General features: G+C 36.1%; 1 protein-coding gene across 1 annotated transcript; it reads right to left on the bottom strand.

Annotated features, from left to right (window-relative positions):
* Positions 1–2,699: 2,699 nt before the first annotated feature.
* On the bottom strand, positions 2,700–25,542 carry VCAM1 (vascular cell adhesion molecule 1). Its single transcript, XM_056139016.1, has 9 exons — positions 25,347–25,542; positions 24,528–24,803; positions 21,259–21,579; positions 19,614–19,880; positions 14,776–15,051; positions 11,802–12,122; positions 9,550–9,816; positions 7,549–7,815; positions 2,700–3,602 (listed from the first exon to the last, which is right to left on the bottom strand). Exons 1-9 carry the CDS (start codon positions 25,408–25,410, stop codon positions 3,445–3,447), a joined length of 2,217 nt encoding a protein of 738 aa, XP_055994991.1. The 5' UTR covers positions 25,411–25,542; the 3' UTR covers positions 2,700–3,444.
* Positions 25,543–25,868: the final 326 nt, after the last annotated feature.

Raw genomic sequence — 25,868 nt, 5'->3', positions numbered from 1 at the left:
CACCTGTCTCACTAGAGATTTACCTATCTCACTAACACAGCACATTGAATCTATAAATTGCTTCAGGTAAAATGGCTATTCTGACAAAATTATTTTTCAAGTCCATGGATATGAGATAACTTTTAATTTTGTGTTTTCTATTCCTTTCCCTACAGCTTCAATGTATAATGTTTCTTCTCATTCATCTGTTAAATTTAATCCCAGGTTTTTTGTCTTTCTTTGAGGGGATTATAAGTGGGATGCTTTAAATTTTCCCCCTCCTTTAATTTATTATTTGTAAATATATGTCCTTTTCTTTATTACTTTATTACTTTTGTGTGTTTTTAAGAATTTTATGAAAGGTTTCCATACAAAGTTGTGATGCTTAAAAAATTTACTGTATAGTTTAAGTACTTGGTTCTGGTCCCTCCCCAGACATCTCATTACCTATTTTGACTGGATACCTTTCTGGTAGGCATGATTTATAATGACTTGCTAAATTCACTATTTTACCTGGACCCCCTCTCATCCCCTGATTTTTTTTATTGTTTTATTTCTTCTATTTTGGGATTTACTTACTCTTTCTCTAGTTTTTCAAACTGTAAAATAATTTCCTTGACTTCTTAGTATTTCCTAGTGTGGCTTATTTTGCTATGGATGTCATCCTTAGTACTGCTTTTACTTTGTTCCATAGATTCTGATCATTTTTGATTGGGTACTGGCCAAATTATTTTCCTCTTAAAAGTTAAAATTAAAAGTCATCTCATACCCATGGACTTGAAAAATAATATTGTCAGAATAGCCATTTTACCTGAAGCAATTTATAGATTCAATGTGCTGTGAATCAATGTGCTCTTTATTTTTCATTGTTCTTCATTTTGAAGAGTATTTATTTCCTTTATTGGTTTCCAGCATGGTCCATTGTGTGTTTAACAGTATGTTGATCAGTTTTAAATGTTAGAAATTTTCCTGGATTTTAATATATTTATCATATATATATAATTTCTTCCTTCTTAGAATTGTGGTCTGAAAATTTACTTAATATGATCACTATTTTAATGACTTTAATGGATACTCATATTATGCCCCAAGATTTGCCCCTGGAAAATATTCCATTCATGGTGGAAAAGTAAAAATTTAAGAGGCAGACAATTTGGCCAGTACCCAATTTCAAATAGCTGTTTTGTTAATGTGAAGTCTTTTCTACTGCATATGAAAATCACACTTAATTCAGCCACCAGAAATTAGTTTGGTTTTGCCTCTTAACCTCAGCATGTATACTTCCCATGATCCAGCAATTTCATTAGCACGTGTATACTCTGGAGAAATGATTACATTACACTCTAAGCTAATTCCTTTGAGGTGGTGGGGAATTTGGGACACACCCAGTGAAATTTAGGAAATATTCCCTGATCTGTACTCAGAGTCACGCCTGGTGGTGCTCAGGAGACCACAGTGTGGTGGGGGTAAAATTGTAGTTGGCTGCTTATAAAGCAAGATTCTTAATTCCTGTACTCTATCTAACCCCATCTAAGCTAATTCTCACACTTACAAGGAACATGTAAAACAACACTTCTATAATCTTTATGCATTATATTAAAAAATGAAAACAGCCCAATTATCCATATTTAAATAGGTAAGTGAACTGTGACAAAAATTATAATTAAATGCTTAATAGAGTAACAAAAATTCATGATACAAGGCCATATGCAGTAGGGGTGAATTATGGAAAAAACATATTTTTGAGTGGGATATGTCATTAATCTGCCATACCATTTGATTATATATATATATAGGGCTGGAGCGATATCATAGTGGATAGCACGTTTGCCTTGCACGCGGCCAACCCGGGTTCGATTCCTCTGTCCCTCTCGGAGAGCCAGACAAGCCACTGAAAGTATCCTGCCCACATGACAGAGCCTGGCAAGCTCTCCATGGTGTATTCGATATGCCAAAAACAGTAACAACATGTCTCACAACATGTAACAACATGCCCACTTGAGCAAAACAATGAACAAACGGGAGGACAGTGCTACAGTGCTATATCTATATAAAACAATCAAAACTTGGCACAACTAAATGGTATTTTAACTAGGGCTATGTATATAGACATAAACCTCCAAAGAAATAAGGAAATGGTCGATAGATAGTTCAAGATATTGGTTCTGCCTTGTAGGAGAGTTGTGGTGAGTGAGTGAAGAGAATAATTCTCTATCTCTTAGTCTTGGTATGGACATATTGTGTTCATTTCTGCCCTTTAACGTGTAAGCATCTCTATTCACACTTTTAATGTATTCTATATTAAATTCTTTTTATAACAGAATCAAAAGGAAGAGCAGATGGCTTATAATGGTACCAAGAAATTTGGATTCTTTTGTTTTCTTTTTGGACCCCATTCATCAGTTCTCAGTGTTTACTCCTGGTTCAGTACTCAAGGATCACTCCTGGTGCTTCTTGGTAAATCATACATAGTGCTGAGGACCAAAGGGGAGTTATCCATGTCCTAGGCTAATGTGTTAACCTCTGTACAATCTGTCCAATCCCAGAAATCTAAATTTTTATTGCGTTCCAGTAGTTGTTTTGATAAAGTAGTCTGAGAACTACAGTTTGGATATCTAATTATTACTGTTGGCTTTAACTTTTCTTTGTGCTTTGCATTTCATAAGAAGCTAAAATTATTAAAGAGGATGAACTATAATAAATAAACATACAACTCTCAATTTCAGAAATTATCATTTTACTAAATAAAAAAGCTAAACATTTATAAGAGAAGATCAAAGGAAGCTGCATTTTTAAACCACATTCAGAAAGTTACCCAAAGCTAATGAATAAACATCATAAAATATCTCTGTACCATGTCAGTACCATTTGGATAAATCCAGTCAACCATTATTCCAAAGGTTGAAGTGTTTCGTACCTGAAAATCAATCCAGTGCTTTCTTGGTTTATAATTTTCCTATTAAAATATCAAATTGTGGCACTTTTAGAAAACACAAGATTTTTTCAATAACTTCATAGGAATAACATTTTGTTAAGTAAGATATTAAAAAGATGACCTAGGTCAACTGCCAGTCAATATTAATGTTAAATTTTCATAATATTCATTAAGTTATAATAATCTGTTCAGGCAACACTACTTTAGATATGAATATAGAGTGCTGCTGTTCAAAGTAATATTGCTATGACATAATTTTATTTTACATATATACAGATCATGTTATTGTATGTACATGTGAAGAAACTACTCCAGTCATTACATATCAATGGTTGTCTCTACTGTTTAGGCAGAAAGTTCTTTTTTTGATTTCTTGCTCACCGCAAGGAGCGTAGGCAGCAATTTCTTTTCAATAGTTCTCTGTATTCTTTCAAGTCAGGGCTCTCAGACTGTTGTCCTCATGGAATGATGAGTGATAGTATGTATTTGAACTGATAGTAGTGTCTCTGGTTGAACATTTCAAATATTAACTATACTTTTGATTTCTGTGCTTCTACAAGACTATAGGACCCTTTCATGTTGGCTTTTCTTGCAAGATAAATGATCATTCCAATGGCAGGTATTATTAAAGAGGATGCACAATAGAGCACAAGAAGCTCAGGAGAAAAGTACTCCTTAATTTCTTTCCCTGGAAAATAACAAAATGGATGTGATTAATGTCTTAAATAAAAAAAAAACTGTCACATGTTTTATTTTTAAAGAGCAACTAATTATCTAAAAAGCAAGTGAATCAAGTAGCGACAAGAACCAGCAGAATCCTAAATGCTTGTTTCTCTGAGTTAGAAAGTGAGTTAGTAGTTTCTATGGTCATGGTGCAGCCAAAGATATAATTGCTGATGTCCACAAACTTGGATTCAAATAGATTCAGGTGCTATTATACAATGGAAGGGGGAAACTTCTAAATGTGGGGGGAGTGGCAGGGGAGTGTTGGACATCTAAAGGAGATAGCATGGAAGGTAGGAGGATATTTGCTTACAAAAGCAGAAACTAGAGAGGTGTGTTTGCTTGAGGAAATGTAAATATATACTGAAGATCTGGACTCTGGTCAACATGAACTGAAATAACTAGTTCTCCAAGAAAATTCTTGAAACATCTAGACTGATGATTATAATAAAATACCATATATGATTGTAAATGAAAGAATTATTTTCAACGGATTTTGCAAAAATGGCAACATTTACGTTTTGTACCACTGAAGTAAGGGATCTTTGTTATTTCTCTTCAAAACCTTATCACTTGGTAGACTGATATCATTTAGATAGTACTATGTTTTAGCTTAAATGTTATTTAGAGTATATGTTATTTTCTGGCCCAGATTTCCAGCAACCTAAATTAGGAATTCTAATAAACATTTTACATCCCCTGTACATTCCTTTTATGGCTCCTATCACAACTTGTAATCAAACATTCATTTATACGATTATTAAATTTGGTTTCCTCCTACAGATTCTTAATTAGATAAAGACATATCTACTTTCTATTTGATTCAACATTGAGAATTAGTACCACGCTCACTGTTTGGAGTAGTTGGTCCTCAAACAATATTTTTCTGAATAGTAATGCACATTTTTGTTTCTATATCCTTCCTTCTATTTCATTCTTTGTAAGTTGGGTGAAGAAGACAACAGTAAACAAAACCTTTAAAATTCATTACTCTTACTTATATGACAGTTGAAATACTATTTAATATATGAAGTGTATCTGAGGGGGATAGCATGGCATTTATTCCCTCTCTCCTTAAGTGTTCGTACCATTAAGTAACTATTATGCTTCTTCCTTTTGTTGTTGTTGTTGTTATTATTATTGTGGTGGACACTCCAGGTGGTGTGGTGCTGAGTACCAGAAATTGGCCCTCATAAGTACAAGGCATCAAGTGCTCTTCCATGTAAGCCATATATCTGGTGGCATATATTAAGTTTTTATTTGGCACATATAAATACATGCCATATTAAGTGGCATATAATTTGTCTTCGTATTAGAAGGAATAAATTATTTGACTTTGATAATTATCATATTCTTCTAATGATTTCTAATCAATGATGGTCAACCAAGTAGAAAAGAATCAAATTCCGGGAAGTAAATTTTTTTTAACTCGTTGAAGTTAAAAAATCACTTCAAAGTAAATATGACGACTATTGCCTCATTTTCTACTTTCTCTTGCTAGATACGATGAGTGAAAATGACAAATATTTCACAAAGATGTTAGAAAAGACAACAATACATGGAAAATAATTTTAAATGGAGAAGAATTTATATGACTTTTAATAATAATCATTAAGTACAAATAGAACTATAAAAATGTTCTAAGTCTGGTTTCCTTGAGCTAAGACTAAGTAAAGCTGGCCAGGAGGCATCAAGGGTTAAAGAAAATAGAAAGGTATGAATTTAAACCCACTCATAACAGAGTTTAGTCCAGAAATCAACCCCAAAGTCATTGGAAATATTGATAATATATACATCCCAGTATCATTTTGAGAAAGATGAAACTTAAAAAGATAGATTTTCCATTTTTTAAATTTTGTTCCATTTTTGATAGTCACTTCATTGACTAGACCAATTCTTTTCAGGATAATCACTGCAGACAAATGACTGAAAATTGTATATGCAGTGGTGATATTTCTCCTTTCTTTAACGTTTCTAGATGAATGAGTTAATATAATTGTGCTTTGATGAGATAATAGAAAATGTATGGTAAAATTTGCAATCTTTAGAAATATAACCAGATAAGTAAAAAAGTTTACTGGTTTTCTGATCTAAGTTCTACTTTTCTGTAAAATATTTAATAATTTCTTTTTAAATTTTAAATTTATTTTAGGCACGGTAGTTTACAATACTGTTAATGATTGGGTTTTATACATAACACAATCCATTACCACATGCTCCACTAGAGTGTCATCTCCCTCTACTACTGTCACACAGTCCCCTCTCATCCTGGTCACTCCTAACCATCCTGCATCAAATTCCCTGTGGTAAGCTTCTTTCTGGGGATCAATTTTGATTTTTTTCACCTTTTGGCATGTTTCATACCTCTATTAAATTTCTTTATATCCCACACACATGAGAGATCATTTTGTGGTTTCTCTTTCTTTCTGATTAACTTCACACAGCATAATACTTTCCAGAGCTATCTACATAGCAGCAAGTTGGAAGACTATCTTTTCTTATAGCTGAGTAGTCCATTGTATATAGTATGTACCACAAAATGCCAGAGGCTATTAAGAGTTTCATTAGTTTACAGTTTACTATTAGTTAATTCCAAGTATGGCTTTGAATATACAATGGAAGCTCACTTTCTTGCAAGGAGTGGAAAACTGTTTAATAAAATTTGACATATTTGTTTTTCTCCAATACAGTCAACAGATCCTATTATTTATATATTAGAGGAATTAGGAGACAAAGAGATTCTGAACTTTCTCTGAGGCTATTTCCCCCTGACTCTCTCCATCGGAATGAAGATGCTAAGGAACTTGGATTTTTTTTTTTTTTTTGCTTTTTGGGTCACACCCGGCGATGCACAGGAGTTACACCTGGTTCATGCACTCAGGAATTACTCTTGGCGGTGCTCAGGGGACCATATGGGATGCTGGGAATCGAACCTAGGTTGGCTGCGTGCAAGGCAAACGCCCTACCCACTGTGCTACTGCTCTAGCCCCAGGAACTTGGATTTTTTTTTTTTTTGGTCTTAGTAGCAGTTTATTACATGGAAGAGATGTATGTCATGGAGGCCCCAGGATCTCTCAAGCACGTGCACCTTTGTTCTCTCAGCTTCTGTCCTCAGCCCCATCTTCCCGGGTTCTCTGAAGCACGTGTCCCCCCAGAGAGCCCTGAAATCTCCCTTATATAGATCATAGTACCTCTTTTTTTTTCATACTTTTTTTTCCCCTTTATTTTATTTTATTTTTTTTAAAGTTGTAGATTTACAATTTTTTTTTCTTTGGTTTCAATCATACAATGATCAGATACCCATCCCTCCACCAGTGCCCATCTTCCACCACCATGGATAATATCCCTCCCACCCCCATCCCCCCATCCCCCCTGTCTCTGTGGCAGGGCAATCCCCTGTGAGGAACTTGGATTTTTAAGAAGATGGTCTATTCTATTATTTAGCACCAAGGTTGTCATTATTGATTATTCTCTGAAACAAGTTAATCTAGAAAATATGTAGTCATTCCATTTTCAGAGTGTAGTTCTCATCTTGTAGGAAGGGAAAAGGATAGACCTTTCTTTTTCCATTTATTAATCTTACTACTTTACTTTCCTTATAATCCCTAAGGAAAAATTTCAAAATTGTGTTTAAACGCTAAGGAAATGCAATACCTCAGAAACCAATGATGAATAATCAACTTTGAGAAAGCAAGTGGGAACTCTGCAATCATCAAAGATTGATGTCAACTCTCTGGCTAAACTCATAGGATAGAACAGCTGTATATGATTATTTTAAAGAGCATTAAGAAATAACCATAATAGCATAGAATTAAGTTTCATTTTGCCAACTTATTCACCCAACCCTAGAAACTTTTTACAGTCTGCCAAACCATTGACTTATATTTAAAAATATACCCCAAACAAGTTACCTTTAACATCAAGTGTTAGACTCCTTAACTGCAAGCCAACCTCATTTTTAGATTCACATTCGTACACTCCTGCATCTCCTAACTGGGCTTTGTGGATAGTATATGCACCATCTTTAGACTTTAGCACAGTGTCTCCCGTCTCTGCTTTTTTCTTCAAGATGATCCAAGTTTTAGGAATATTTCCACATGTACAGGAGATAATTACTGTGTCTCCTTCCTTGACACTTTCAGATGGAAAAGCTGTAAGTTGTATGTCTTTTGGAGCAACTGCAAAGACAATTTAAAAAGAACGTCAGATTGAGTGAAATATAAGTCCATTCTATATTAATTTTAATTCCATGAAAAATGGCTGTCAGAGAGTTATGTGTATTTAATATAGGCATTAACTTTTTGAAAGACTAATTAAAGACATCAAGCATTTACTAGATTGATTTGACATATATATTATGTATAATTATGCTTATAATTATATATACATATATTTGTTTTGTGGAGCCAAGAATGGAACCCCTGGTCTCACACATGTAAGGTGTTTCTGTACCATTTAACCACATCCTCCATCCTCACACCCAAATGATCACTTTTTTAAAGTGAGACAAGACACGCCTTCATTTTTCTTGCATTCCTTAATATAGTTCTGCTCTAATTCTAGCCAAAGAATTCAAATGTGGAATGGAACATTTTTTGGTGTTATGCAAAAAAAAAATTTCTTGAGGAACAAAGATCTTTACAGGACTCTGGGTTTAAAGATGAATCCTCCCAGATTAAAAAAATTAAACTGTGTAGAGATGACTTTCCTACTATCATTATCAACCACAAATATCATTTACTAGATGTAAGTGCCTGGACTAAGAACCTGACATATTGCTCATTAGTACACAGTCTGAAAAGTGGAGCCACATCCCCATTTTATGTGAAATTCGTGCTAAATTCATCTCTTTTGTGATATAACTGATGATTCTTCTCCAATTAGAGCTACAGTATCATGACATTCATCCTAAGTGCTTTCTTTAAGATAGTGGATGAATTTTCTAAGGTTCTTCCTTTACAAATTTATAAATTACCATTCACAGGGCGGGTAAGGCGTTTGCCTTGCATGTGGCCGATCCAGGTTCGATTCCCAGAATCCCATATGGTCCCCTGAGCACCGCCAGGAGTGATTCCTGAGTAGAGAGCCAGGAGTAACCCCTGAGCAGCGCCAAGTGTGACCCAAAAAGCGAATAAATAAATAAATAATCATTGAGAAGAGATAAAAAGAAATTTTGGAATACCTTTGTGGAAATAATAACCGCAGGTAAGAGAGAAATGATACCTGCAGTGTAAGAAAAGAATTGGAACCTTCAAAGGAAAAGTACAGAGGAAAACTCAAATTGATCACTACATGGTTTTTTGTTAAGCTACTTAGAACTTCAACCTGTCAACTAGGAAAAGTTCTGTTTTCGTTATTGGCTTTCCTTCCTAGAGAAAATGGCTTGCATCTGACAATATAATCTATTCTAGTGATTCTGTGCTATTGAATTGATGAACCAGAGGGCAATGTCAAGGCTACTCTTAATCTCAGAAATTTACAAGACTTAAGTGTTTTCAAAGGGTTGTAAGCAAATGCTACCAGTCCTCTGGTGAGATTAACGTTAGCAATCCAATTCTTCTAGAATTGGTTTGAATCCTAAAAGTTATTCAGACACATATATATCTCTTGCTATCTTTATTACAATGCCATAACCTCTGCCTTAGATGTGTAGTAAGCTCATGATGCAGTTTCTGAACGTAATATCTCAATTTAAAGTTAAAAGAATTTCAGGCTGAGGCATTTGGAATGACTCATAAGAAAGGACATGCCAGCATTTTTCCATGGATATATAGCATACCATCATGCACAATTCAAAGCCCTCAGTGTGTCTTTTAATAACAATTTTTCTTACCAAGAGGACATTATTCAGAACCAATAAAACAACAAAAATTATAACAGAATTAGTAACTCATTAATAACAGCTATCTCACCTTGGACAATTAATTCTATTTCTTTTCTGCTAATTCCAGCTGGGTAAAACCCTTCACACACATAAATACCGGAATCTTCCATTTTTGCAGAAATCAAGGTGACAGTTGTATTCTCTGAAAGAGGCTGTAGATTTCCATTACTTAGCTGCCTGCTCCACAGGACTTTTGGAGCTGGAAATCCATCACTAGAGCATGTCATATTCACAGAACTACCTTCCTCCAGGATGGAAGAGGGTCTCACCAAGATGTTCATATCCTTGGGAGGAACTGAAAAGATAGGAACACTTAACTAAGTTGACCTCTACTACCCCAAGTTCTGACAAGTTTTGGTAATATTTCAAAACTGGGCTGTGGATTCAGTGGGTTATAACAGTTTATACATATTGATAAGGGATGTTTCCATCCCCATTTATGTTAAGAGATCCAGAATAACAGAATATAAGCACATCATCAATGCCTAATGAAACTAAGTCCTGCTTAAATCTGTTTAGTAGCTCTTGTTACCAAAGAATAGATGACCAAAAGGCACATGATAAAATGTTCTTTATCAGGGAGATGCAGATCAAAACAACTGTGAGATGTCATCTCACACCACAGAGGCTGGCACATATCCGAAAGAACAAAAACAACGGGTGTTGGCATGGAAGAGGGGAGAAAGGGACTCTCCTTCACTGCTGGTGGGAATTCCAACTAGTCCAGCCCTTTTGGAAAACAATATGGATGTTTCTCAAAAAACTAGAAATTGAGGTTCCATTTGACCCAGCAATACCACTTCTGGGAATATATCCCAATATGCAAAAAAGTACAGTATAAATGACATTTGTACTTGTATGTTTATGGCAGCATTATTTACAATAGCCAGAATCTGGAGAAAACCCAAGTCCGAGAACAGATGACTGGTTAAAGAAACTTTGGTATATCTACACAATGGAATACTATGCAGCTATTAGAAAAAAATGAAATCATGAAATTTGCATGTAAGTGGATTAACAGAGAGTATCATGCTAAGTGAAATGAGCCAGAAAGAGAGGGATAGACATAGAATGACTGCACTCATCTGTGGAATATAAAGTAACATAATAGGAGACTAGCTACCGAGAGTATTTGATATGCCAGACACAGTAACGACAAAGTCTCCAATGGAGACGTTACTGGGCCCGCTCGAGCAAATCGACGATCAACGGGAGGGCCTTTACCTTACCTTACCTTACACCTAAGGACAGTAGAGATAAGGTTTAGGAGGATTGCCCCACGACTTGGAAGCCGTTCTCATGCTCTGGGGGAAAAGGTAGCTGGAGAAAGGAGCACTAAGTAAATGATGGTTGGAAGGATCGCTTGGGATAGTAGATGTGTGCTGAAAGTAGACTATGGACCAAACATAATGGCCACTTGATACCTGTATTGGAAACCATAACACACAAAAGGACAGAGAGAGTAAGAGGGAATTTGCCTGCCACAGAGGCAGGAGGTGGGAAGGGGTGGGGGCCGGGGGAGAGATACTGGGAACATTGGTGGTGGAGAATGGGCACTGGTGAAGGGATGGGTACTTGAACATTGTTTGACTGAAACGCAATCATGAAAGTTTGTAAGCCTGTAACTGTATCTCACAGCAATTCATTAAAATAAAATAATAATAAATAAAGAAAAAATAACCAATAATAGTTTTCCTTGGCATTCATGGTACAATTAAATATGGCCACACATTATATGACTTTCCTATGAAAAGGTGGAGCCTATTTTTTCACTCCTTGTAGCTAATCATGTGACTCATTTTAATCAGTGTAACAAGGAAGAAGAGGGCAAATCTCTGGACATAATAGTCTGATTTTATTATTAACTTTCTCCAAAAAATGTTCTCTAGTGACTAAATGTAGACTATATTTCATGTGGTAAGATACAGTAAAAAAAGGGGGAGTTTTGAATACCCCAGAGAAGGCCCTGAGAGGAAGAAAACTGGGATTTGGTATCTTCTCTTATCAACCAACTTAGTGAAGGCTCACTGGTGAGTTCATCTGATACCATATTTGAATATATGAACTGCCCACCTGACCCCTTCTCAAATACCCAATTTATGGAATTATAGGAAGATAGGCATTATTAAGTGTTGGGTTAATTTGTTTTTAAAATTGTTCTTTCAAAATTTAAGGGAATTCCCTCCAAATTGTTTAACTATTAACCTCATGATAACTATTGTCTATCACTCTAATAAAGAAATTAATATTAACTTGTGTATTCATCAGGCATATACTTACCATTAACAGAAAGTGTGTGTATACTTTGCCTTTGTTTGGGTTCAAACTCCATTTCATCAATCTCTAACTTAGCCAGACACACAAGAACTTTTCCAGTATCTTCCATGGAAGGAGTGAAGGTTATGTCCAAACTCTTGGTCTCTAGAGATTTCTTATCTATGTCTTCAAAAAAGTTTATATTCTTCATAATTCTCTCCCCCTTCAGTAGTTGAATCTCTAACCGATCTGAAGGATATACATCCTGAACCTTGCAGCTTACAGTGACTGTATTGCCAGTCACTAGTAGATCACTCAGTTCAATTTCTGGATCTCTAGGGAATGCTGCAAATAAGTGAAAGATGATGTTCATAAGTGACATTTGGCTACAAATATAACTTGTAGTCAATAATAATTAATCTCTTAAATGTAAAGGTCTCCAAATGGCTGCCCTAGCTCATCTGAGTTAGAATGACTGCAGATATAAAAATAACATTAAGTATAAATATTTATAATTATATATCATAATGCTTAAATTTGAAAAATACTTAACTCATGAAATCACCAAGCAATAATATACTTTTTATTTTTGTCATCTTAATGGTACAGTCTTGTTAACAGTTATAGCTTCATGCTGAGGAGCCATCAACTTTCACCATCTTATTTAGTAACTACAGGCTTTAACAATTGTTTATATTTGCCACAATCTATTGTATATTTGCTATGTACTTCCCCCTTAATATGCATTATCTTGGTATTCAAAGACACATACTGGTTAAGTGATTTATTTAAATTGTTTCCAGCCAGAAAAGTGTGTAGAGGATATATGCTCAAGGATAGTTTAGATAAGGACCACGGCTTGGAAGCCGGCCTCACATCCTGGGGGAAAAGGCTGATGGGATAGAGAAGGGACCACCAAGTAAAGGATGCTTGGAGGACCTGCTCGGATGGGAGATGTGTGCCGAAAATAGACTACAGATTGAACATGATTGCTGCTTAATATCTGCATTGAAGACCACAAAACCCTAAAGGATAGAGAGAGGGTAAAAGGGAATCTGCCTGCCACAGAGGCAGGGGTGGGGGGGTGGAGGATGGGGTGGGGGTGGTGGAAGGGATGCTGGGAATATTGGTGGTGAAGAATGCGCACTGGTGAAGGGATGGGTACTCGATCATTGTATGACTGAAATGTAAGCACAAACGTTTGTAAGACTGTAACTGTTTCTCATGGTGAGTCATTAAAAAATTTTTTTAAACAAAAAATTAACTAATTAATAAATATTAAATAATATTTAATAATTTAAATTTGTTACTAAATATTAAATAATACTTAAATACTTTAATATTATTTATGTAACATTAAATATTATTTAATATAGCTATGAAAACATAAAATTTATAGAGACTGAAAGACTTTCATTATTCTTAATTATCTTGTACTTTGCTAATCTGATATCTGAATTTCTATTTCTCTGAGCTCAGAGTCCTGGCCTGGCTTTACAGAATCTCCTGATATAAAACAAGATCCATATACTAGTTCTCAATTTAATATTTCAATTTCTAATAGCCAACTTTAGGCAATGAGTTTTAAACATTTCTTACATAATACTTGTAGTTAAGAAAAATATCTGTAAGAGATTTTAAATTACAGAACATTATTTACAATCTATCTTGGGCAAATCAATAAAAATGAATCTAAAATAATTCTCAAGAGCCATGGTAAAATTTTTCCCGTAGGTAAAGTGTTGAAGTGATGTATTCACTGGTATTTCCATATTGCAATAGTACTGCTGATTCTCATTTCTGTTGGTGATGTGCCTACATCAGCAAATCCTAAACTCTGGGTAATGTGATAATACAATAAAATTTACCCTTTCTGAGAGAAAGTCATATCCCTTTATAGATATACTCTAATTTTGAACAAGCTCCTGAGGGATAACAGAAGTTTGGTAAGTTTTTTTTGTGAAAAATCTCCACAATTGTTCTGCTGAGTAAAAAAGGGGCAAGAAAATCTTCTTAAAAATAAACTGGTGATTATTTAGCATATTGTCTCCTTTATATGGTATAAACTGAAGAACTTGATCAATGTTGAACTCATCGATTTCAGGTTTTTAGGAATTCTGTAGTACTGGTAGCACTGTCTTCCCATTGTTCATCGATTTGCTCGAGCGGGCACCAGTAATGTCTCCATTGTGAGACTTGTCGTTACTGTTTTTGACATATTGAATATGCCATGGGGAACTTGCCAGGCTCTGTTGCGCGGGCGGGATAATCTCGGTAGCTTGCCGGGCTCTCCGAGAGGGGTGGAGGAATTGAACCTGGGTTGGCCATGTGCAAGGCAAACGCCCTATCTGCTCTGCTATAAGGTAAAAATAGCAGCAATAAAAATTGTTGTATATGTATGTAATGTAAATCAACATAAAGATTTCCTGGACCTGATTTTTACCTAAGCTCCAGATGCTGATCATTCTTTAATACAAGTCTAAGTCCCTATTCTCATTTTTCTCCTTTCTCTTGTCCCCATTGCCTCACTTTTCCCTACCCTCACTGCATAATTCTGATAAGTTTTCCAAATATGCCTTCCAAACAAAAGACTCAGTTCTCATCTCCAATCCAGATAGTTGAAAACTACTCCCAGCCTGATATCGGCATGGTTCTTGACCCTCTTTCTTGCTCACTGTTACCTCAGTGCCTTCCATGCACACAAAGTCACATAGTCCAGATGGAAAGCAAGAATCATGAAGTATGTTCAAATGTATGATGAAAGAGTATTGGCAAGATACATAATAAAGACTGGGAATTCCAGGTGGATGTGTAACATATACTTAAGACTGAGCACAATTAGTTTGCATCAGAAGTACTGGCTTAGAGATTTAGGATCTTTCCACTATATAAAACTTCCTTTCTAAACACATGGATCTCATTGTATAGCACTGACTTGCATTATATCTCCCCCCACCCCGCAATAGAATCAGGATCAACAGTTCTGAAAAGCACTTACAGTAGAGTTCCACCTGGATTCCCTTTTCCAGTTTCTTTTGTCCACATGTCACAGTGCACAGGTAAGAATGTTCATGCTGAAAACCCACAGGACTCAGGGTCAGCGTGGACTTGGTACCCTCACTCGTTACCATTCCACCCAATGGGCTGTCCATTTGAGTCCTCCAGGAGAAAGATGGGGAGTTGCAGCCTCTGGCCTCACATGTCAACACCAGTGAGTCTCCAATCTGTGCAGCAACCTGGGGCCCAGGGGAGATCTCAGTGGTAAACGGCTTCTCTGGGGGAAGAAAGGACAGAAAGAAGATATGGTTCTTTTCTTCTTTCATCACATATGGTCTTTTCTGTTTTTCCCTGACCTCCTTTAAGCTAATATCTGTGCCGGGAAGAAAATCGCTCTTTTTACCTTAGGATGCTCAGGAATGAAATTAACTCTCCTAAAAATGAACTCAAGATGGACCAGAGAGATAGTACAGCAGATAGAGCATTTGCCTTGCTCATGGCTGACTTGTGTTTGATACCCAGAAGCCCATATCGTCCGGAGCATGCTGGGAGTGGTTCCTGAGTGCAGAGCCAGGAGTAACCCCTGAGCGGTGCTGGGTGTGGTCAAACAAACATATAAACTCAAGGGCCAGAGAGATAGTACAGAAGGTTGAGCATTTGCCTTGCACACAGCCCACCCAGATTCCATACTAGAAACCCCACAACTCCTTCAAGCTCACCAGAAGTAAGCCCTGTGAGCAGAGCCAATAGTAAGCCCTGAGTAATGTTGTAGCCAAACAAACAAATAAAACAAACAGAAAAACAACCCCAAAACAAAATTAAAATAAAGAACTCAAAATAAGCTATTGATTCATTCATAGAATGAATATGAATAAATATGTGTCAAGACAGAGTTTGGCATCTTTTCATAATAATTTAGTCTCTAACATGTTGTAATCAAATGCTGTAATAATAGTCAAAAGCTTGAATAATTAGATATACATATATACATATATGTATACATATTATCACAGTTAATCCTGACAACAATTTCCTGAAGTGGTACTATGAGTTCTCCATTTTTTATTTCTTTTATGGCTCCTCAGTAAGTACCTCCTCTACCTCATTTTCTTACCCCCCTCCCCGTTTCCTGCTCCATCCTACTCTTATTTCTTCTTTTATTCTTAAGGAAATGGAGGCTCAAAAATATTAAATAACTAGGTCCTATTTTCTAATGGGAAAGTTAGGACTTGAAGTTAGATGGGGCCAATTCATGAGTTCAACTTTCCAGTTGCTTACAGTTAAAGTAAGTCATCCTCACATGGAGATAAAATAGGATACAAGAGAGATGGTGAAAATAAAGGTTGCAAAAGTAAGTCTTCTAATTAGATATCCTATCCATAACGGACCAGTGCTTAGAATTTCTGGGCCCACAAAATAGATGTGTCATTGAAAGTTATACAGAATCACATTGAAGGCAGAGACAAAAATATTTATCTTACAATAAAACAGTCACCTCTAAAATTTGTTGATGCAATATAAAATATTTTTAAATGCAAAAGACACAAAAAAATTAGTGATTCTAGGAAAAGAAGCACTAGACAATGGGGAAGGGGAAAGTGCCTGCACTAGAGGTGGGCTGGGGGACAGGAGGGAAACTGTGAAGGGACATTGGTGAAGGGAAGTGGACACTGGTGAGGGAACTGGTGGTAGAACATTTTATGCCTAAAACTTAATACTGAGTAACTTTGTAACACTGTAATTCACAGTGATTAAAAAACTTTAAACTAAAAGAACAAAAGCAAAACAAAGCAAACAAACAAATAAAAAACAACTGAGCTCTGATCCTCTGAAACTGGGAATGACTGGACAATTCAGGAAGTGACAGATGAGATTCCATACCCCCAAATCACTAAATTATCTTTACCAACACCAGGCTAGAGGTGGAAGAAAGAAATCTTAATACATCAATAATCTAAATTTTACATTTTTCAGGGTTCTCTCTCATCTGGGTTAGGAGATACTTGTATGATTTGTCTAATTGTGGTATTGTGTTGCCTCACATTGAATGCTTTCGTAAAGTTACATCAAAAAACTGGTAATGCTATTAGACTTTGAAAGAGTATCAGTTAGGACAATGAGCAGAATGTTCACATTACTTATATAGAAGTGTGGGAATAGGGAACTTTAAAACAGGACAACTTCCTGTTTGTGAACAGTTCTCAGATCATTCTTTATAGTGACTGCTGATCTTACCATGGGATCTTGTGGCCCCTCTGGGAGTCATTCTGAGGAAACAGAAAAGTACTTTCAAAACTCAATTCACTCTTCCAGACTTAAGATTGTTAGTATCCTCTGATGCAAAATGCAAAACAACCCTCCCCAAACCCAGAACACATTTCCTTCTCACAGTGGTAAGAGATAAGCTTATTATGGACTTGAGTTATTCTAGGATGGATGATTAGCTTTATACGCTCTAATTAGTGTAATATCTTTACTGGTTTCTTGATAGTGGTAACCAAACACCAAACTGGGTTAATCAACTCTACTGAGTTTGGATTTTATTTTCCTACACTTTCAAGTTGAAATTCCATGTCTTCCTATTTTAAAAATTAGTGTTGCTCATTTAGTTTTTTTTTACATTTAGCTTTTAGATAGTTTGTTGTTCCATTTATCAATTAGTCACTTCTCATTGTGTGACAGGCACCCACATATTTGTTAGATACAACTATTATAACACACACAAGCTTCTAACTTTAAGAAGCTTGCTGTTATAAGGAAAGATATGTAAATAGATTCATGTTTTAACTTTCTAAGGAATATTTATGTGCACTACTTATATGTCTTTCTTCTCTAGAGTGTGATACCCTTCAAGGAAGTTGTCTAATTTCCCCTCCTCCAGTCACACCCCACAGTGCTCAGGGACCATTCCTTATTTATTTCTTAAGTGACCCCTGGTGATACCTGGGGGACCAGATGCAGAGTTGGGAATCAATTGGGGTCAGCTGCATTGCAAGACAACCTTATCTCCTCAACTGGTGCCATAAGTTTTTTGTGTCTGTAGCCCCAGCAACAAGCACAATTCTAGATTTGAATGGGTGAAGTTTTCTAAATAGTATGTACAGAACTGAACAGAAGTATCTTCATGTTTATAAGAAATGTTGAGTGCACATAGAGGAATGACCAGTTTTGCTTGGGAAATTAACTGAGTTTGTTCTTGAAGGATAGCTTAAGCTAAGACTTTGCTAGGTGAAGATAAGGACAAGGCAATCCAAGAGGAAGGAACGATTTGAGTAGAGGAACTGGAATAAGACTGCAAAGTATTCCTAAATAGATTTTTTGTAACTGTGTTAAGAAATGTGAATTTGGGGCCTGGAAGGCAGTCAGTGGGAAAATATATGTCTTGTGCATGCGTGTGTGTGTGTGTGTGTGTGTGTGTGTGTGTGTGAGTGAGTGAGTGAGTGTAATGTATTTCCCTAGGCTCTATCCCTCCTACGACTCATTGAATAAATGCATAATCATAGAATTATTTTAGGGACAGAATGTTAGCAAACTAGTGACTTAAAACATAAACTGGCTATAGTTGATAAGTCACAGAGTTTGGATTAAAATAGGACCATCTGTGTTAAAACAAGAATAAATATCACTAATTAACTTTATGCAAAAATTTAACTGTGCTACACCTGAATTTTTGTTCACTAATGAGATGATATATATACTAATCGGAAAATAGAATTCTTGGGATATACTAGGTGTATGATCAAAAAATGCTGTGAGAGACCATGCTCTAATCTGCAAAATGTATATGAAATACTTGCTTTTTAATATATTTCTTAAAGATTATGTTTAATATATATAAAACACCTGAATATATATAAAACAAGCATGCATGCAATGAATGCTGTTGTTTAAGAATATCTTGCAAGAGTCCAGCTGAGAGATGATAAACTTAAGCAATGGCAGGAGAATTGAAGGAGAAATGTAATCCTTAAAGATCATTTTTGAGGTAGATATGACAGACATTTGGTGATATGGAATGGAGCATCAGTTTCACAATAAACCACCTATCATAGTCTACCATTTGGGACTCCATTTGATTTTATTTGGGTTAGGAGGGCCATGGGCTGGAGCGATAGCACAGCGGGTAGGGCGTTTGCCTTGCACGCAGCCAACATGGCCGACCCGAGTTCAATTCCTCTGCCCCTCTTGGAGAGCCTGGCAAGCTACTGAGAGTATCTCACCCCCACGGCAAAGCCTGGCAAGCTACCCATGATGTATTCAATATGCCAAACACAGTAACAACAAAGTCTCGTGATGGAGACATTACTGGGCCCGCTTGAGAAAATCGATGAACAACGGGAGGACAGTGACAGTAACAGGAGGGTCATACCTGGCAGTTCTTAGGGATTACTTTTGTATCTGTGCTCAGGAATCACATCTGGCACTGCTTGGAGGGGCTTATATGTGGTGCTGTGGAATAAACCACATTTAGAGATTGATATCCTTGACTGTTCTTCTTTATCTTGACTGTTCTTCTCACAATAGTTCACATTCAAGGCAAGTATCTTAGCCCCTCTACTAACTCTCTAGCCCTTTATCTTGGGAATCAAAAGTACAAAGAAGGAGAGACCAGGGTTGCAAAGTTAATATTCAATGAGGCAGTGAAGCAATGATGAGAGATGGGTAAGAATGAGAAAAGATGCATTAATCTCTTAGAAATTCTTCAAAAGTATAAGATATGACAACCAAATGGGTCATGAATAGAAAAAAACATAAAGCAGAAATTTGGGTACTGAAGCTGTTTCACAAGTGCTCAAATAGCAATGACAGTGTCATCATTTTTTTTCACATTCTGCTTACCATGCACAATTAATTCCACCTCTTCTCTGTGTTTTCCACCTGGATTAACTCCTTCACATATATAAATTCCAGAATCTTCTACCCTCATAGCAATTAAAGTGAGAGTTGCGTTCTCAGAAAGGACCTGGATATCCCCATTCTCTAGTTTCTTGCTCCAGAAAAGCTGAGGAGCTGGTAGACCTTCGCTGACACATGTCATTGTTACCGAGTCACCTTCTTGAAGCTTGCCGGGGGGCTTCACAACTATGAATGTGTTCTTGGGTGAGACTGGAAAAGAAGAGCACAAGTAATTGCTTAGCATCATCTCGATGCCACAGTAGAAACTATTTCTCTTATAACTGTATAATGTGCTTTCATGAATTTGGCAAACTCATTAGGCCAAACTAGTATAAAAAATTACCAAGTCGTTAAATAAATCACTATCATTTGTAATTGATAAAAGTAGTTTTGCAGAGGGTGGTGCTACAGCTGCCTGTGCTCAGTGATCGCTCCTGGAGGCGCACTGGGGACCATATGTGGTACAAGTACCTTACCCACCGTCCTATTTCTCCCACCTCTAAATCTTTTTTGATCATTGGTGTTTTCAGTGTCCACAGATATTCAGAACTTAAGAGGGACACTTAACGTGGTCCAGACTTCCCATCTGCCACCATAGCATCATCACCACATGTTCTTCTATGTCAGCTACAACACTTATGAGTGGAGATAATGCATTTGATTTTTGGACGGTTCTGTCTATTCTAAATATTAGCACTTCTTATCTCTGTTGAACTAAAATTTCTTCTTTGTTACTTATTTTTACTCATTGGTCATAGTTCTGTCTTCTACTAGGATACAATAAATCAAAATCCTTCCACAGGACTGTCTTTCAATTAATTATAGCTCTCTTTCAAAGTTTTTTATTCTCTGAGAATGATATCCTTGACTGTTCTTCTCTATCTTGACTGTTCTTCTCACAATATTGATAAGAAACCTCGATCTCATTTTCTTTCAACTAAATATTCAACTAGACAAATGCTTCCTTTAAGTATGGTATAACTGAAAATGCAGCATGTTCATCTTGAATGAAGTACAATAACCCAACCCCTACCCAGCAACCCAAGACTGCTTCATATTCCTGGCAATATTAGGGAATATGGAAACCATTAAACCTCATCTTCTCTCTCCCATCCAATACACATGAATGCAGATGAGTATGAGCATATGAGCGTGCATACACACACACACACATGCACACACACAAACATACACACAGAGGCAGAGAACACTCACTTTATAAAATATCTATATTTTGATACTTCAAGGCATATTGTGAAATTTTTTGCATATGCTGAAAACATTTTATCATTTGAGTCTATTTCCTACTATTCAAAATCTGGTGATAGTATTCTCCTCTAATAGATCAGTAAAGACCTAAGTGATCCAAGTTTACATGGCTAACAGAACCAGAACTTAAACAAAACTCCTAACCTAAATTCAGCGTTCTGCTCATTAGTTATGCTGTTGATAAATATAATTTTTCAGTGAATAACATTAATGTAAAAATGAGAATTAGTTCCTTCTGGAGTTTAACTGCTGAAATTTATTACTGTGTACATCCAAGACTAAACTTTCATAGTCTAGAGCATATTACACAAGCACTTACTATAGACTTGCAGTTTTTTTGTGGTCTCCCTTTCTCTGAGCTCAGAATCAATTTCATCAATGTGTAATTTAGCACGGCAAACAAGAAATTTTCCAATATCCTCTTTGTTAGGGGTAAAGGTTACTTCCAAACTTTTGGTTTCCAGAGACTTTGAATTCATATCGTCCAGAAATTCCTGATTCTTCAGGAGTTTGTTGCCCTTCATTAATTCCATCTCCAGCCTGTCAAATGGGTAAACATCAGCAACCGAACATGTGACGGTGACTGGCTTCCCAATCTCCAGAGGGCCACTCAAAGAGATCTCTGGGTCCTTAGGGAAAGCTGCAAAGGTCAAACAAATAAATACATGAGTGGACTTTGTGTTCATGATTATAAAGCCCCTTACTGACTTACTTATTGACTTATTTTGTTGTTGTTTTGGGGCCACACTTATCTGTATTGTTTATTCCTGGCTCTGTGCTCAGGGATCGCTCTTGGAGGGGGTTGGGCGGCCACATGAGATTCTGGGGACTAAACCTGGGTAGGGCGCATGCAAAGGAACTGCCCACCACACAGTCACTCAGGTTCCACTCCCATACTGATTTAAAATAGAACAAACTTACTATATCAGAATGTAGTCTTTAAATAGCCTATCGTATAGTTCTGGATGGGTTAGAGAACTGGGATCTCTTTTTAGAGAGTTTTTCAGTTATACACATGTACTATGTATATAACTAAGAGTTGCATCTTATTGAAACAAAGGAAAGCGGAAAAGTTAATGTTTATTGAATACTTGTATAAACTGGTCAGTGTGCTATTCATGTATCATATATTTCAATAAGTTAATCACCATTAATAATAATGATAAATGATTTAACTTCACATAGCCCTAATAAATAGAGGCCATATGTAATAGATATCAAAACCTGGACACAACGTTTGCATTCCCACCTGGTAAATGGGATTTAAACTCATGATTTCTATTCTATATTGTTATTAAAGGCCCTCCCGTTGTTCATCGATTTGCTTGAGCAGGCCCAGTAATGTCTCCATTGGAGACTTTGTTGTTACTGTGTTTGGCATATCGAATACGTCACGGGGAGTTTGCCAGGCTCTGCCGTGCAGGCAAGATACTCTCAGTAGCTTGCCAGGCTCTCCGAGAGGGGTGGAGGAATCGAACTCGGGTCGGCCATGTTGGCTGCGTGCAAGGCAAACGCCCTACTGCTGTGCTTTATATTATATTATATAAGAGTTTACACATAAGGAATTTAGGCTTGCAATGTCTTTGTAAAAAACAATTTTTGGTCATGATATAGTAAGAAATAAAAAGAACAACATTAAATAATTGGCTACTGGAAATGGTATTTCCAATAGAAATTTACCTACATATATATATGTGCAATATTTAAAATTTTAAAGATTGATTTGGTCACTAAAATGCCCAGCCCAATTTTCCTAACAGGTAATCTACTTAAATTAAATCAATAGGGTCAAGGAAACACACTTTGTCAGCCAATGCTTCCCTTTGCAAGGTTATCTTTCACTACAAATCATCATGGTGGTAATAAATGGGTCAGATTCAACAGTCTTTGAAAAAAGAATATAAAGGTCCCACTCTAAACAATATTACAATCAAACATGGAATACAGAAGGGGCTATTAAACATTATGTGAGTCTTACATTCTTGAAGAAAAAAACTCAAGCAAGATAATTAAAACCAGAAGAGTTTTTATTTCTCTTTCTAAAATTTCCAGCTGTTTGGCATATGTGAGCAAAATAAATGGAACTGGAAATGTTTTGCTATGTGAAAAATAAAAACAGTATTTTTTCATTTTCCACCAATAATTTTTTCTTTAATATTTTGTTATAAATCCATCTATAATCCACAGTTTTCTATAAGGTAATATAAGAACTTGCTACTTTTCCCTGTATATATGGGAATCTTTCTAAGAGTTCTAAAGCATAAACAGGCACAACTCTACATACAACTAATATAATTAAAAACAGTCTGCAAGGCACTTCCTTGGGAAGCATTAGCAACACATGGGAATTATTGCAGAATCACTTTATGATTACTGAGTAAAATTTGATTCCAATACAGTAGAAAGGAACAAATAGAAGATAGATAAAAGATCTCTTCATGAGGAAATGATCAGAAAGCACTTTTTTCCTTCCTTTTTTTTTTTTTTTTTTTTGGTTTTGAGATTACATCTTATGGTGCACATGCACAGATGCACAGGAATCAGGAATCATTCCTGTGTGTTGTTGAGACACCATACGTGGTGCTGTAGATTGAACCTGGGTCAGTCACATTCAGTGCAAGAGTCTATACTTCTCTCTTCAGCCTCAAGGAATTCATTTTTGTTTTATTTTTGAAAGAACAGCCATCATTCACTGTAACTAAGTGCTTGGTTTCTGGTTAGTTTTTTAGTTCTTTTGCTAACTTTATTTGCTGAACTGAAAATGGACTGGGGTACATTTTGGTAGAATGTTTATTTAGATGTACTCAGTTACTTTCATATGTCAAATGCATTATACAAACAACTTTGAGCTTAAGTGACTGAATGTTAGCACCTAGGCACCAAACAAACAAAAACCATAAGCTTATTGATACCAAAGTCAAACAAGTGAAAAATTTTCTGCAGTTTTCCTTATGCTTAATGAAGAAACTTTTATACAGAAACCCATTGCTAAACTATATAACTTCTTAGTTTTTAAACTAATTTTAAACATCAAACAATAACGGAATAAACAGAAAACTCCTTGAGGATGGAATTCATCAATCATTGAGAAGTATGACCAAAATAGATATATAAAAAAGTAAGCAAATTGAATTTTTTAATATAAAAAGAGCTTTATAAATCTTCATTCATGGTTAAGAAAACTATAATCCAAAGAGATACAGTCTTAGCAATAATCACCATATTTGGGACAGAGTTGGATGTAAAAAGCAAGAATTTGTGTTTCTAACCCAAGTTCAGCTGTCTTTAGGTTTTGTTCTTATTTTTTGCTGCTGTATGTCTGAAAACATGAACATGAATATCTTTATAAAAAGTTTCTTTCAAAAATAGCCTTTAACTGAAGGATCATGGTAGAGAAACACTGGAACTCTAGTGGTGGGTGTGGTGCAGTTGCATTGCAAACATGAAACAAAAGTATTAATGGTATTGCAAGCCAAGATACCTCAATGAAATTTTTTAAAGATGTAAAAAAAAATGGAGACAACGTTCATAAAAACTTGTTTTAAAACAAAGTTAAAATAAAACCAAAGATTTTCTCAAATTACTCACAGTAGATCTCCACCTGAGTTACTTTTTCCAGTTTTTCAGACTCACAAATCGCTGTGCACAGATACGAGTGTTCATTCTCAAAACTAACTGGATCCATGGTCAGTGTAGACTTAGTCCTTTCATGTCTCGTCTGGGCGTTCAGCGGACTGTCTATCTGAGTTCGCCAGGACAAAGTCGGAGAGTCACAGCCTGTGGTGCTACAAGTCAGTGAAACCGAATCTCCAATCTGAGCAACAATTTTGTCTTCAGGAAAGATCTTAATTTTAAAAGCTTGAGCTGCAAATGTACAAGAGAAAACAAATGTATGATTCTTTTGTTTGGTATGCTACATCCTCTCCTCTTTCCTAATACAACATCCAAAATACCATCTGGCTGATTTCTTTCTAAACTGCTCTGAATTAACTGCAAAGCGTTAGAATTCCTGCCAAGGATGTTGGAAACATCTTCACTTAGAAGAACTTGCTTTTTGTTCTTGAAACCCATTTATCAGAGTTGTTTTGTTCCTTGCTAAGTTTGATTTCATTATCAAGTGCAGGAAACAAAAGAGAGACCTTACAAAAGACCAAATCCATTTACTCATTTGACATGGGGGAAAAGAGGGTGTTCAAAAATATATATATATATATATATATATCAGCTCCAACAATCTAATGGCACATAGCAATTCTCATTAGCACATTAAAAAATAAGGTTAAATTTAGTTTTCCCACTATTGAAAAAGTCTAGTACTTTTTTTCACTCTCCTAGAAAAACTAACTGACGCCAAATTCAGAACTGAAATGGAATGCAGGCATTTGGAACAAATCAAGCAGAACTTACAGGCTGCAAACACCATCCAAAGTACATTTGAGGCTCCAAAAATCCCGGCCATTTTCCTAGGCATTTTAAGTTGCTGCTGTAATGAGAAAATAATGTTTCCAAAACTTCTTTTTGTCCCACCTGGAAGTGCCTGGGAAGAATCCTGAGCTCCTCAAGTCAGGGGAGCTCAGTGAGGAGTGAAATAGAGAGTTTGCTCTTTATAAAGAGCCTTGCTGGAGGAGGGAAATCCCTTCAAGGGGAAACCCAGCGCAGAGCCAGGAAAAAAAAATGTTTAACTGACATCCAGCCAAGTCCAGGATTAACCCTTTCAGTTGCTTTCCATGCTGAAACGACTGTTCTGACGCTCAGTGCTGAAATTACTGCCCCAGGAAAAGAAATCACTCCCTAGACCACTGAGTTAGATTTTCATTCCAAAAGAATAACTTTGCAAGAAAGACAAAGTTATGCTTAACACAGAATGAGATTTTCTGAATCTAATGGTGGGGAAAATAAGTAAAAAGAAGAAAGAAGATGATTATTCTC

Source organism: Sorex fumeus, unplaced genomic scaffold (genome assembly GCF_029834395.1).
Source record: "Sorex fumeus unplaced genomic scaffold, SorFum_2.1 ptg000131l, whole genome shotgun sequence".
NCBI lineage: Eukaryota > Metazoa > Chordata > Mammalia > Eulipotyphla > Soricidae > Sorex > Sorex fumeus.
The sequence above is the reverse complement of the archived record's forward strand: the minus strand, read 5'-3'. Positions and strand labels throughout refer to the sequence as shown.